The sequence below is a fragment of the Cottoperca gobio genome, chromosome 11 (assembly GCF_900634415.1).
Source record: "Cottoperca gobio chromosome 11, fCotGob3.1, whole genome shotgun sequence".
In the NCBI taxonomy this organism is placed as follows: Eukaryota; Metazoa; Chordata; class Actinopteri; order Perciformes; family Bovichtidae; genus Cottoperca; species Cottoperca gobio.
Window position 1 is genome coordinate 16,598,873 of NC_041365.1, and position 13,515 is coordinate 16,612,387.

General features: G+C 39.1%; 2 protein-coding genes across 7 annotated transcripts; one reads left to right on the forward strand and one right to left on the reverse strand.

Moving 5' to 3' along the window:
- Positions 1-1,031: 1,031 nt before the first annotated feature.
- On the reverse strand, positions 1,032-8,279 carry fbxl6 (F-box and leucine-rich repeat protein 6). The gene is made up of 10 exons (XM_029442667.1): positions 8,182-8,279; positions 6,755-7,363; positions 5,591-5,749; positions 5,392-5,455; positions 4,853-4,984; positions 3,918-4,025; positions 3,680-3,793; positions 3,316-3,547; positions 1,934-2,177; positions 1,032-1,732 (listed from the first exon to the last, which is right to left on the reverse strand). The coding sequence occupies exons 2-10, from the start codon at positions 7,288-7,290 to the stop codon at positions 1,603-1,605; spliced, it is 1,719 nt and encodes a 572-aa protein (XP_029298527.1). The 5' UTR covers positions 7,291-7,363; positions 8,182-8,279; the 3' UTR covers positions 1,032-1,602.
- A 32-nt stretch (positions 8,280-8,311) lies between these two features.
- LOC115015399 (uncharacterized) lies at positions 8,312-13,363 on the forward strand. 6 transcript variants are annotated; one of them, XM_029442664.1, is made up of 5 exons: positions 8,312-8,404; positions 9,253-9,327; positions 9,499-9,518; positions 9,701-9,767; positions 10,072-13,363. In XM_029442664.1, the coding sequence occupies exons 4-5, from the start codon at positions 9,707-9,709 to the stop codon at positions 12,630-12,632; spliced, it is 2,622 nt and encodes an 873-aa protein (XP_029298524.1). In that variant the 5' UTR covers positions 8,312-8,404; positions 9,253-9,327; positions 9,499-9,518; positions 9,701-9,706; the 3' UTR covers positions 12,633-13,363. The 6 variants fall into 6 exon arrangements, with proteins under 6 accessions (XP_029298524.1, XP_029298523.1, XP_029298521.1 ...); XM_029442666.1 differs by having other exon boundaries at positions 8,358-8,404; positions 9,224-9,327; XM_029442663.1 differs by lacking the exon at positions 9,499-9,518.
- The last annotated feature ends 152 nt before the right edge of the window (positions 13,364-13,515 follow it).

Sequence of the window (13,515 nt, forward strand, 5' to 3'; positions counted from 1 at the left end):
AGTTTTAACGGTTTAAAAAAAGAGTTGTATAGGATGAGGTGCTTTGGTTACACCATGTGCGATGTAGACCTTTTGAGCCAGCACCCACTAAATCAGGGTCGTGGCACTGACCCACCAAATTTGAATTTAGCCCTTATTAACCACCCTAACATGAAATCAACCTGGAGAAATGCAGAATAAATGGGCTGACAACCTCTCATTAACTGCAGAAACTGTCTAATTTCTAATCATCATTCTACATACATATTCTACATGGACTTTAATGCTTTTAATTAAACATGTCGAATCGCTGCTGTGAAGAAATGACACAGGTCTTATATTAGTTAGCACTGAAAAAATACAGTATATTCCGTATGTGTGGTTTGTTTTCTTCTGGTTTCTTGTCTCTTTATTACTTATTTCTCATCTTATTTGACTACATACATGGCAGTAACTGCGGTATCTAACATTTTAGATTTGCAATACCTATTTTACCTGTCGTTTCATGTTATTTGTGGGATCTACGGATTGGATTGTCTTTACACTGATGTATCTAGATGAGGTTCAGCTGAGCATATAGAAGCTGGACTTAGATATGTTTTACAACATTTAGGAAAAGGTTTTCTTACTGAATTTATGTATGCTTCTTAAGTAAACTATATTTTGCTTTGAACCGAAACCAGCCATGCACCTATTGTTTTTTTGTATTATTGTAAAACATTGCTTGTTCAAACTGTTTCATTGTGTGGCCCACTAAACAAGTGAGAAATTAATACTATATATTGTCTTTCTTTCAACAATTTGTTTCTTGTTCACATGTATTGGACACTTTTAGAGCCCTTAAAGCACCCATATTACTTCCTGTTCAACAACAAGAAAGCAAATCAAATAAAAACATGTTATTTCAAACAAGAGTGTGAAATGCTACTCTCACTTGAAAACATTTGAATGCACGTCCTTAACAAATGTATGAATGCAGCAAGAAAGTCCTCATTTGGTCATTTAGTAAATTTAGCTTGAAAGTGCAGCTGGAAGTATGACAAACTCGATAGTGACATGTTTAACATTTATTTTTAATATCAAATATTTCTTGATAATATTTTCTCTGCTATTATTGTGACTTGGCGTAAAAAGATTTATTTGAAAAAGAGGCAAAAATGACACAACTGAATATGACCCTGTAGGCTAACAGTTCAGGTGATTCATATAAATGTCACCCCTTACGCTACATGCAGACAGGGCTCTTATTTTGTAATAGTCCTCATCACAGTGGCCCAGGTGTAAGTACAGTCCAGGATACTTTGCTACATGTCATCCCCTCTCTCTCCCCTGCCTTTCCTGCCAGTCTCTTTCATCATCAATGAAGCAGAAATGCCCAAAGAATAATCTTAAAAATAAAATAAGAAATACAGCAGCAACAGTTTTTCTCACTGAATGCTAAATCCGTGCTTGTTAGCACAGTAAGGAGGCTTTTTGCATGAACTCTCTGTTCTGTTTTGTACGTATAAAACAACATTTACAAAAGCACCTGTGGGTAAGTTGTCCACATTCCTTGAACAAAAAAATCCACAAAGAAGTGCGTTTTAAGACATTAGCCTTTTTGAAACAGAATCAATATGACAACTACTCCAATTTGTCCAGCAGCCGGCGGATGTCTTCTTGGCCACGGTAAATTCTCTTCACTCCTCTTGGAAGATAACGGCAGGATGAAAGGTTGAGGTAGCTAAGAGCAGTCGTTTGGCCGATGACAGGCCTGCAAAATAAAGCACAGATACTAATTTCCTTCATTTGAAACCTTTGGAAAGATAAATGCAGTACTCAGGATTTACAAATGTCAATGCTTGATTCATGCTGTTTATGCTTACCTGCAGATTGTCTCTTAAAAGTATTGGTTCATAGTTTATTTGATTACTTGGACTGGTAGAGTTAAGAGGGAAAATGCTACATTCAGTACCTGAGGGCAGGTGGTGTGATCCTGGTCCCACTCAGGTTTAGTGAACGCAGGGTGTCTGCCTCTGTGGCCTGAGCGAGGTGACTCATCGCCATCTCCAAGTCGTCCTCGGTGAAGAGCTGATTTGCGATGTCGAGCTGTTGCAGCGTTCGACTCCATTTCTGAGTCACCATGTGAAGCTCCTTCTTAGGTGATGACAACCCAACATTGCTGCTGAAATACTGTCCCCAGAACAGACACTCAAGCTCTGCCAAATCACAGCGGAAGAAGGTAGCATTGATTAATAAACTGGGTTTTTGATGAAAATTCAGATCCCTGATATTATGAACACAGCTGGGTATTTTACGAGTAAATTCTAAATAATTACTATACCTTTGTACAAGTGCTCAAAGATAATGCGTTTTAAAAAAGCAAAGCAAGAGTAAGAATTTCTATGCCCCCGATTCATGTTCAGGTTATTGTGGATTAAATATGAAAAGACCAAACTAAGCTTTTCAGTATGGTCCCCAAATGAGGTCCAATAATAAATCATGCTTAAGTAACTTAGTAAACCCAAAGTGAACAAAGTTCAACTTTATGGAGCTAAATCCAGGCAAACAGTTTTGATCATTGGAAAAACAAATTGAAACTGAAAGTTCAAGTTTTGACTTTAAAAAAAATACAATAATATATTCAAACTAAAAATAAGTATGAAACGTTTTTTTGGCTTCAACTGAGAGGGGCGTCGAAATGTGAGTGACAGCAAAACAGAGAAGGCTGAGGACCTTCCTCAATCATGTTGCCTTCAGGAAATGATGATTCATCACTTTCTATTGGCAGTGACAAAGTTGTGTTTGGCACTTGGTGCTTTCCAAGCGAATACTACGCTGCGTTCACAGTGCCATGTGGAAGAGGGAAACATTAATCCTAAAGTGTGGCTGTTGAACGGCACAATCTGTCAGTTTATTGCTCTTATACTGATATTAATAATAATAATACATTTTATTTATAGAGCGCTTTTAAAAAAGGTACTCAAAGATGCTTTTAATAAAGCATATTGGTACAGAGTGCTGGGTTAACAGAACTTTCTCACGGGCAGTAATTTCTTTTACTACCAATCACGGGAATATGGTGTATAGAAAGTGTTGAATCATACTTCTCGAGGCACCTACGTTTCCTGAAGGAAACATGACTGAGGAAGGTCCTCAGCCTTTTTTGTTTTGCTGTCACTCACATTTCAACACCCCTCTCAGTTGAAGCCCCCCCCCCCCCCCCCACGCCAGATCAGGGCCAAAAGTCTGGAAGTGAAAAAATATGATCTGAAAGTTTGTAGTTTCTATTTTTTTTATGATCAAAACCTTTGGCCCAGATTTAGCTCCATAAAAGCCTAACTTATGTGGGCTTACCAAGGCAGGGTAGTGTTGCGAGACCGGATGGTGTGATTCGAGAACATCCTCGCAGGTCCAACACCCGCAGTCTGGTGGAGCCAAAGAGGATGTCCCACAAATCTTTGTCGGTCATGTAGGAATAAGAGGTGGTTGCGATACACAGCTCCTCCAGTAAAGGGAAGCCTAATGTTGAATCTGCACTATTACGCATCGTCTTATGCAGAGGTCTGACATTCAGCATCCGGAAGGTCTGGTGGGAAGTATAGATGTACAAGTCTCATGGGTAAATGTGGTGGTTCACTTTTAACACAAGTCGTCTGTAGGCTTCATTAGCTTCTATCTTTGTCTTTTCAAACCTGTTTTCGCTGATTCTTTTTTTTACCTTGAGTTTAGGGCATGCAATCTGTAGTGCCTGGATGAAAACGGGAAGTTCACAATCTTTACTGTCGAGCTTTGTGTTGACCTCCAACAACTCCAAATCAGGACAGTTCCCCTTCTGAAAAGACAAATACGATATGTTGAGTGTACCAAGTTCATCTGTCCGTAGCTTGGGCTGTGTGTAATGTAAACATTAAAAAACTAAATATTTTGGAGATAAAAGAGGGGTGGGGGGGGCTTACGGTGATGGCAGTCAGAAGTCTGTCATTCTTTATTCCATGAGTGAACAAAATGTGCTTGATCTGGCTCCCATGATTTTCAAGATACTCCAGGAGTCCCTCAACCTGAAACTAATACAAAAAAATGTACAATTCAAAATGTAACCAAGCAAGTGGTGAATGAACACCTGCTGGCTGTGACTGGAGTATCAAATTGGACAATAACTATCCATAATTAAGATAATAACATTAACATAATTTCATTCTTCATTCTGGCCTGTAAGTAGACAAACATAAATATCTACGGCTGAATTCATACCAAATTAGGCATTCCCGCAATTGCAGTGCCACTTAAACGGCCCATTTGAGTGACGCTCGTTTGGTAAACCCATTTCATTTCAATGGCTCATTGATCGCTGGTCACATGATTGTACACAGAAGCCTGACATAGGGTTGCATTTCTCCAGAAGCTGATTCTATTTCAACTTTTCTCCAGCATCCTCTGCAGTACCCATTGCCGCAGCCAAAACACACTACCCACGTTCAAATGAAAGCGCCGCAACGCCTGGTGTGATGCACCCTGCTTGTTGAATCTGTTCGTGCCATGTGTACACAGGGGGCCCATGCAAAATAGAGTGAACTGCTCTCATTGGACCACACCGAGGTCTGTGTCTTCAGTAACCGGGTCCATGATTTCTGGAAAGAGACATGGCTCTTTTCTTTGGCGCTTTCAACACCACAAGCCGAGTGCCATCTAGTTCCATTATATCTGAGAGACGACAGACATCTCTAGGTCACTATCTCCAACACTCTGTAACTCACACCAAAACGTTTTAGTTTGATAAATAGAACAAAAATATGTATTTTTTATTTTGGGATGAATTATCTCTTTTAAATTGACAGCGGCCAGCAATATGTTCTTTTTACCGTAAAAACAACTGAGCAGGTTCTGGATGTACCTCTGAATACTGGAGATCCATGCTCTGCAGAGAGCGGCTGTGCAGACCAAGGCTGTGGAAGGCTGTCGCAGCCAGGCCTGTGCAGTAGGAGAGCTTGAGGGAGCGAAGGTGGGGGCAGAACTGCGACACAACCTAAATGATCACAACATAAGCGGAGAAAACATATGGTAAATACAAAACGTGCTGATAAAATCTGCAACTTAGAACTTATCAGACAATACTTAGTAACAGAAATGCCTTAAAATTACTCTTATTTCAAAACAAAACTTTTCAAAGAGTTTATAAGCTCTTATTATTAACCAACAATGAATTTCATTATCGATTCATCTGCTGATTAATGATGTTTTGTCTATAAAATGTCCGATTATAATTTCCCTGAGCCCCAGGTGATGTGTTCAAATAGTCAACAACTCAAAACTAACAGAAAACAACTAAATGATTATTATTAATATTATTTTATTAATTATTTAATTATCAGTTCATTGGCTAATCTCTTCAGAAGCTTATAAAAGGACAGATGATTAGCTTTAATGACTAACCTCTAGTGCATAGGTAACATTGTTCTTCCAGTGACAGAGAGAGAAGTCTCGTAGCTGAGAGAATCTAGAGAACAAGAAGTACAGTTTATTATTATTTGTTTTTAAAAAGATATCAAAAATACAAGACATTTAAGCAAAACTACATCACAGTTCACATTATGTATTCGTCAAACCTCATCATAAAACTAATAACACGGACCTGTTCTGTGCCAGCCAGTTAAACGTCTCCTTAATCTTCATCTCAGTTTTAGGCAGCTGGGTTTTCCCGGGTGCAATCCAGCAGTGACCTACAGTCACTTTACGCCACAGGACCGGACTGGAGGCAGCAGCGTTCCACAGACGACACACTCTTCCCACCCTACACCCGAGACACAGAAGAAAAACATTTGTTGTATTCAGTTTGTAACGAACAAGCATAATCATCGGAGCTGCAGTAAGAACAACACATGATGACTATCCTGTCATCCGCTTACATGAAGGTATGACCAGCATAGCATTATAATCAGGATCAAAATACGTCAACAGAAACGTCCAGCGGACAAGGATCTTAAAAACTTTTGGATCCATCAACTTGATCGGTGTCTGCAGTGCTTTAACAACAACAGAGGATGTACAGACAAACGGTGGCCAGTCGCTGCCCGAGCAATTAAGCAGATTTCCTACATCAGGGATCTCTTTATCACACAAACTACAGCTCAAACTATTAGTGAATTAATAAGTGAGTCGACAGAAAATTAATCTGCAACAAATTCATGAATATTTGCTGGTTTTCTTATATGGCAGTTAATTGAATATATGTGGATTTTAGACTGTTAGTTGAACAAAATGGCCTGTTTAGGACAATTTTAAGACATGAGACTGAGTTCTTTGACATTGTGACACGTTCTTACATTTATTGGATCAAATGATGAATGAATAAAATAATCTTGCAGTTTCAACAATTACGTACATAATGATTTGCAGTCCTAACCATGAAATAGTTGAGTCTTTGAGTACCTAGAAAAGCGCAATACAACTTTAAATTAAATGTATTATTATGAAATAATACTTATATTCTGAATAATACATAAAATGATGAAGTTGATGTTCAATGCAAGGAAATGTGTAATACCTTTATGTATTAAAACAAAACTCTTCCAATTAATTGATTTATTTAACTTGAGTTTAAATACAATTTAGGAATCAGTCATTTGAACAACAACACTTTGTAAAGCTATATGACCCGATACGATCTTATCATCATGTTTCCAATCCAAGTCAACAAACGATAATATTGAAATAAAGGATCTCCCAGCCCTACATGCTATATCTCACGGATATTTAAGTACTCACTAAATTACAACAAATCATATACGTTTATTACCTGCATAGAAATAGTACAGCTCCATCTTGGACGACCACCATCTGAAAAATACTGATTAGCACCTCCTCAGGAAGACTTTGACCCCATCTGTGGTCTGCTGTTTTCTGTGGCACAAACACATTAGTTTCCTCTTTTTCCTCGGCAACGGAATTGTGTGTCACTTTAGGCTTGGCACGGACTTTCTTTTTTTTCTTAATCTGATTAGCTTTTCCTTTTCCTTTAGTTAGCTTCTTCTTTTTGCTTCCCTTCTTTGGGGGATTCCAGGCCGAACCATCGTACTGAGAAGTAGAACTGGATATGACAAGAAGCATATCTTCCCCTTGATGGACAGTGTAGCCAAGCGGGGCAGACCTGGAGACTCTGGCCTTTTTATGCTTTGTGGCTTTTGCATTTGTAGGCTTACCAGTGGTCCTCTTCAAAGATGCCTTCTTTGGCTTTGGTCCATCTTCTCCCTGACCTGATATATTTGAAGTGCTTGGTGTGGTGTCTTCCCTTCTTTCACTGTGGGCTGAAGCCTCTGCTTCAGGGGAATCCATTGTGTACTGCTAATTAGTCTTTATCACGAGCTTCAAATAACCACACATTGGCTGAGAAGTGACATATCGGCATCTGAAAATAGAATAAGAATAAGACCAGTCTGTATTTATGTGAAGAATGTACATAGTGAATGGGGAGAATGGCAGCAGAGTGGATTGGGAGAACATAAATACAACAGAGTAATTCATGAGATTGCAATCATATCTAAGGTTTTACATCTTTATTAATACTTAAAAAGTTTTTTCAGTAAAGACAGAGCTACAGGGGATAGTACAAAACAGCAGGGTCCTGCACTGGTACGTGTTGCGGAGTTGTTACGCGATTAACAAATGACAACAATAATAGATGGACAATGTTCAAAATCTCGAGATGGAAACCTCCGTTCAAACATATAGCACATTAGCCTACTAGCTATTAGTGCATCAAATTATCTGATCAAAGCACACATTTATTTCTAAAAGACTAATTTCATCGTTTTCAAAAATGTGTTTTCCATTTCGCAGATGCGTGCGCATCCTCGATTGTTTATAAACGGAAGACAAGACATTCACATTCATCTTAGATTTTGTATGAGTGAGAAATAAAAGACTGTCGAATAATTATCAAAACATTATACTACAACATTTTTGCGGCGTTAAATACAAATTAAGCATTTACACATCATAGAATCAATTGATACGGTAATGTGTAAACTAGCTAAATTAATCAAATTGGCTGTTTACGTTAACTAAGCTAGCGTTACTGTTTCAATTAACTCGTTAGTTAACGAGTTATCGTGCAACATAACGTAGCAGAACAATGGCATAACAACTGTTTCTGCGTTGACAACAAATAATAATCACAGAATCTTTTTCTGAAACAAAATAAATTGTATTTTGCATCGAAGTTACCTGCTGCTAGTCCACTGCTGGCTAGTGGCTACCGCCTACCTCCCAACAACCTCAGTGGTACACCCACAATGCATTTCACATCCCCTCTGTGATTGGTGGAAACATCAATAACAGCCCGCCCTTGTAAAACTATCCAATCGGTGGCCAGCCCACTGTTTAGACTCCCTCACGCTGTGTACTGAGTGAGGTTGAGGAGAGGAGATCATGGAGGTGTAGTTTTTGGGTAAGAACTTATGCTATTAAATGCTACTTTTACTGCTGTTTGTACATTTGAAATTAATTGTAAATGCTACAGTATGCAGAACATCGTCTACTCTGGTAATATCCAAGGTTTATTGCAATATATTGAGCTACATTTCCTTAAGGTAAAGTTGTTGCTAACACTAGCAAGTTGCTCACAAAAAAGCTAACATTAGCACGCAGAGCTAGTGCAACATCAGAACTCATTTGCAAATGTAGCGTTAATGATTTTATTGTGTACGATTCTGCTCACAGTGAATCGCGGAGGTACTCTTGGGTTAGTTGTAATTTTATGGGAAAGAAAAAAAGTCTTATTTTTTCATGTGTAAAGCTAATAAGAAATATCCAGCTGTAGTGGTTGAGGGGAGGGATTCCCTGCAGTGCTTGTACTAAACTGCCATAAGGTGGCACAAAATAACACAGATGTGCACTCATTTTCCAGTTGATTAGGTAAACCTTTCTTAAATAGAATGCAGTCTAATACAACGACCCTGCAATAAACCAAAAACTGTCTTGGAGATGTATTGATAGAACATAATGGTCATTTTGGAGGCTGTGGTGCCTTTGTACTGTGTGCTGTGATGATGAGAGGCGTGTTTTATATTTTGTCCCCCCCTATTTACACCATTGAGGGTAGAATAAACGTGTAAAACACCTCAGTACAAAATAATACAACTCAACAGCCCCACCTAAACTATTAAAATATTTAGATACAATGTAGCAGCTTTGACGATCATTAGAATAACCTCTAACTTAACAGTTAAATGTTTAAACATGCTAAAAAACTATTTTATTTTTTCAGGAATTAATCTAGTAACTTTTCCTACACAGCTTCTGTACCGTGCATGCTAATGCCAAGCAGGAGGCATTTTCTGCAGGGGAGCATTCTCCAGGACAACACTGAAGGTATGACTCTTCTTTCTGTTCTGTTTCACCTCTTTGCTCATTCAAGCGCACACACTGTATGAAACACTGACTTTTATTTAAAGGTAAATGTTTATTACTTGTTGATGCAATTTCGTTTAATAGCATTATTGTCTGGTATTAGTTTCCAGATTAGTTTTTGTTCCTTTTCAGGAATACATGAGTGAATAAAGGTATGGCAAACTGATAAGCAGACTGATATGTAATACATAGAAAATAGCCATAGTTATAAAAGGGATGGTGGACATTAAACAAACTATTGCACTATTCCATTTCACCCAGACTTTAGCTGTGATTACACATGGACACCAATTGCAACCTCTTCTTTTTTGACTATTTCTCTCTTTTAAAACAGCACACAATGGAGGACGGCCAAGATTTCTCCCTTTGTGGTAAAGAGGCTGTAACTGAAGCTAATCTGAGTAAGTCTGAAACATTTAGAGTAAAACTGCCATGGGGTAAAGCTGTTATTAATATAACTCTATGGCCTGATTCTCTAAATAATGCATGTTATACTGAACAATGTTGTAGTTATTGTATTTTTATACCATAACCACCATACTTCCAGAAAACTCTTCACCTTCAGTGATTTTTAAATTGTCACATTCCAGAAAGCACAAATAAATCAATTGAATCCAGTACTGTCACAGATATTATTTTCGTGCAACCTCCTCTCTTTGTTAAGCACGACTTTTCTGCTCACTTGCCAACTTTTCTGTTTTTCAGGAGATGAGTACTTTTGGAAGCTGATTGCGGACTTCATTGGTCCTCAATCCGGAGAAGGATTAGAGCTTGAAAACGCGCCATGCAAGAACAGACTTTTGATTCAAGTAGGACTAATGGCAGAGGACAATAATTTTCCATGGGTTGCCATTGTAGATTGGCTGATGAAAATATTCCCCAGTCATCGGTCAGCTGACTTTCGTCGTTTGGTTGAAAGAGGAATCGCAACAACATTGAGTCTGGGAAGTGATGCAAGGCTGACCTTCCTGGAATCAGACGTCAACTTTAACTTTGTTGGCCCAATATGTGACAGCATCGGAGTTGAACGGCAACTTCTTTTGGAAATGAGGGATTTTAAAGAGCGAGCACAGTCAATTGAAGTCACAAATGGATTGATTCTTGAGTTGAGCAACTTTGTCACCAGGGAGAAAATTGCACCAGTTGTTTTAGTTACTTGGCTTAGAAACTTCAACCCTGACTTTTGTGAGAATGGGGATATTCAAAAGGCATATAAAGTCCTTAGACCCAAGATAAAGAAGTTAAAACTGCATTACCGTAATTATGAAACAAGGAGTCACAGGAGGAACGCAGCGATGGAAAATCTGCTTCAAAATTCATTTGAACTGGTGCGGAAAAAAACGCCAAGATTTATCGTGAAGAAACGAATGAAACGAGACGACTCCATCAATTATGAAAAGGTTATAATCAAGGAGGAGTACGAGAGCTTTGAAATCATGGAAGGGGAGGAGTCTAAGGTGAACAGAGTAGTTGTTAAGAAAATAATACTGAAAGAAGAAGCCTCAGTACACGATGAGAGTGATGAGGATTCGGATAAATCCAACATGGGAGAAGAAACCTCCGATGTCAAACAAGAGTCCCTGACCCTGCTCGACATTTCAATGCTGTCTGTGCAAAAGCTGTCCAGTGTGTACGGTGGAAAAAACGAAGCATGCAAGCAAGTTTGCTTAGATCTCCTCAAAAATCAGTACGCTCTAACATGCAAGGAGCATCCAGCCATGGCAAAATTTGAGAAAAAACTTGACGCACTCTGTGAAGACATCTCACTTGTTTATCCTGTGGTGTTTTTAAACTACAACGCCAATTTCCTTGTTGACATGCATGATGCTGTGGAGCAGCAGATCATGGCCTTTGAAAAGGAAATCATTCTATCAACGGGAGAGAAACTAGGCCGCGACAAGCTTCCACAATTCAAGAACTTTGTGAATTTGTCCGAAAGTGCCACTTCACGCTATATCCACATGGCTTGTGATATCTTAAGCCCCAGCAGCCCTGGCATGCAGGACTACAGGAAACACTGGGTAGCTTTCTGTGAGGAAAAGAAAAATCCCTGCAGACTTGCAGTAAACCAGTCAAATCGATTCAACAACTACTTTGAAGCTGCAGCGGGTCTCACCCACCATTACAAAGAGATGGCTCTCTTCTTCTCTGATTTGCTGTCAATGAACAATGATGCAAACATTATTCTGGAGTGTGTTGCTGCTGATGCTAATGACTCTGTGATACAGAGCCTTGTGTGTGTTCTGGCCATCGTTTACTGCAAAATCCTCGGTCCTTACTGGCAGCTTCTGAAAAGCGAAGGAGAGTACTCTCTCTTCAGCCAGTACATACTCTGCCTCTACCAAAAGTTCCTCGATTGGTCCAAAGATCCTTCAACGCTGCTGGAACCTGAAGGGGCCACAAATGTTTTTCTGCAATTCCCATTGCAGGAGAAAACCTTTGATGGAGTGTTTCATTTCTGTGGCCAATGGCACACAAATAGGGAACTTATAAGAGCATGCTTGAAGAGGGTAGTGAAGGTGATTGCTGCCGTCACGGAGGAACACCTGAAGGATTTCCTGCCAGGAGGAACCTTCTCTCAAGTCCCTTCACCAGATTTGAGCTCACAACTTGTCAGTTGCACCTTCTCCGTCTTGATGGCTGAATATCCCTTCAGCCCTGCAGAAGAAGATACCATTAAGAAGAAAAAGCTTGACAAGTCCTCCAAACACTCCTCACAGAAGAACTTGGATAGCTCTCAGGAAGATGATGACCGATCTGGTTCATCTCACGACGGCTCCGATGAATTTTCTGGTTGGCCCGTTAAAAAGAATACAAACATTGGCCAAAAGGATACCTACAGTCCACAGATTAAGAAAGGGAGTAAAGAAAAGGGAGCAAAGGTACATGAAGAGCATGAGGAGAACATGGATAGGGAGTACATAATAGCCACAGTAAGCAGAAACGGAGGGCCGTGCAAGACGCAGCAAGATGTCGATAAAATGATGCTGCGTTTTGAAGGAAAACCCCGGGCTGAGAAACGGGAAGGAATCCGTTGTGAGATACTGTACCAAAAAATGATTCTGAACAACACAGACCAAAACTTGTTTTGTACTTTCCACAACACCACACACATGGTGTTGAAGCTGAAGCTCTCACTTCCTCGTGTTAAGCCTGGGTACTCTCTTGTTTGGGCGCCTAAAAAGACAAAAACAAAGCCTGTGTTCCAAAATGCAACGGATGCTGCGACTGGTTGGAATATTACAGCTGCACATGATGGCATCTAAAATAAAAAGTGTGGTTTTGAGGGATAGGGGATGATCGCGTTAGCATGTGACGTCCTCATATGATTTTATATTTGCAAACTAATCAGAGATTACATACAATGACCTCAATTTTTCCACACATTTGAAATGATGATAATAATAATGTATGATTCTGTGAATACCAGATGCAGTTGTCATGTGTTACAAATTGTATTTTCAATGCCAAAAGTTGAAATTATAAGTTTTGATTTAGCTCTTATACAGTTGATATGGTTGTATAAGTTGCATGGTGCTATATTGTAACAAGGCTTTTCTAGAAAGGTAACTTTTTTGTTGCTGAGAAAGAAATGTAATTTGTTTGATACAAGATTGTACCCATTGTAAGTATGCAGAGGTCAGACTTGAAATATGTTGTATAAACAAAAAAACTCTGGCTTTGTTCATATGTTGTTATTTCCAGCCTATAGAAATGGTTTGGCTAAAGTCTAGTAAGTGACTCATCTGTCAGGGTTTTGGTTTTGTACAATCACACAATCACTTGTTTCTCAGATTCAACGGGTATTTGTGGTTGCGCCACACTCATGAACAATGTCAATGAGTTCCTGCTTATAAAAGTGTTGACTGGGAGGGGCTCAAGAAAATAGGGAGGCAGTGATGAAAGAGGGGTCACTGTGCCAAATGTCAAGGCCGTTTGTTTTCCCAAGTACATTAGCAAAGAAAGGAACCTTACACACTGCTACTCTTAGACAAGATAAGTCGAGCCTTATTATGATGTTATGGTATTGGTATCTAAGTGATATAGTTTTGATATAATATGTCACCACATGCAGTATAAACATATTTACAGCTACTCTGCATAAACTGCAACAAAGTGTCAAATATAAGTTCTCAATAGTAACCTTAT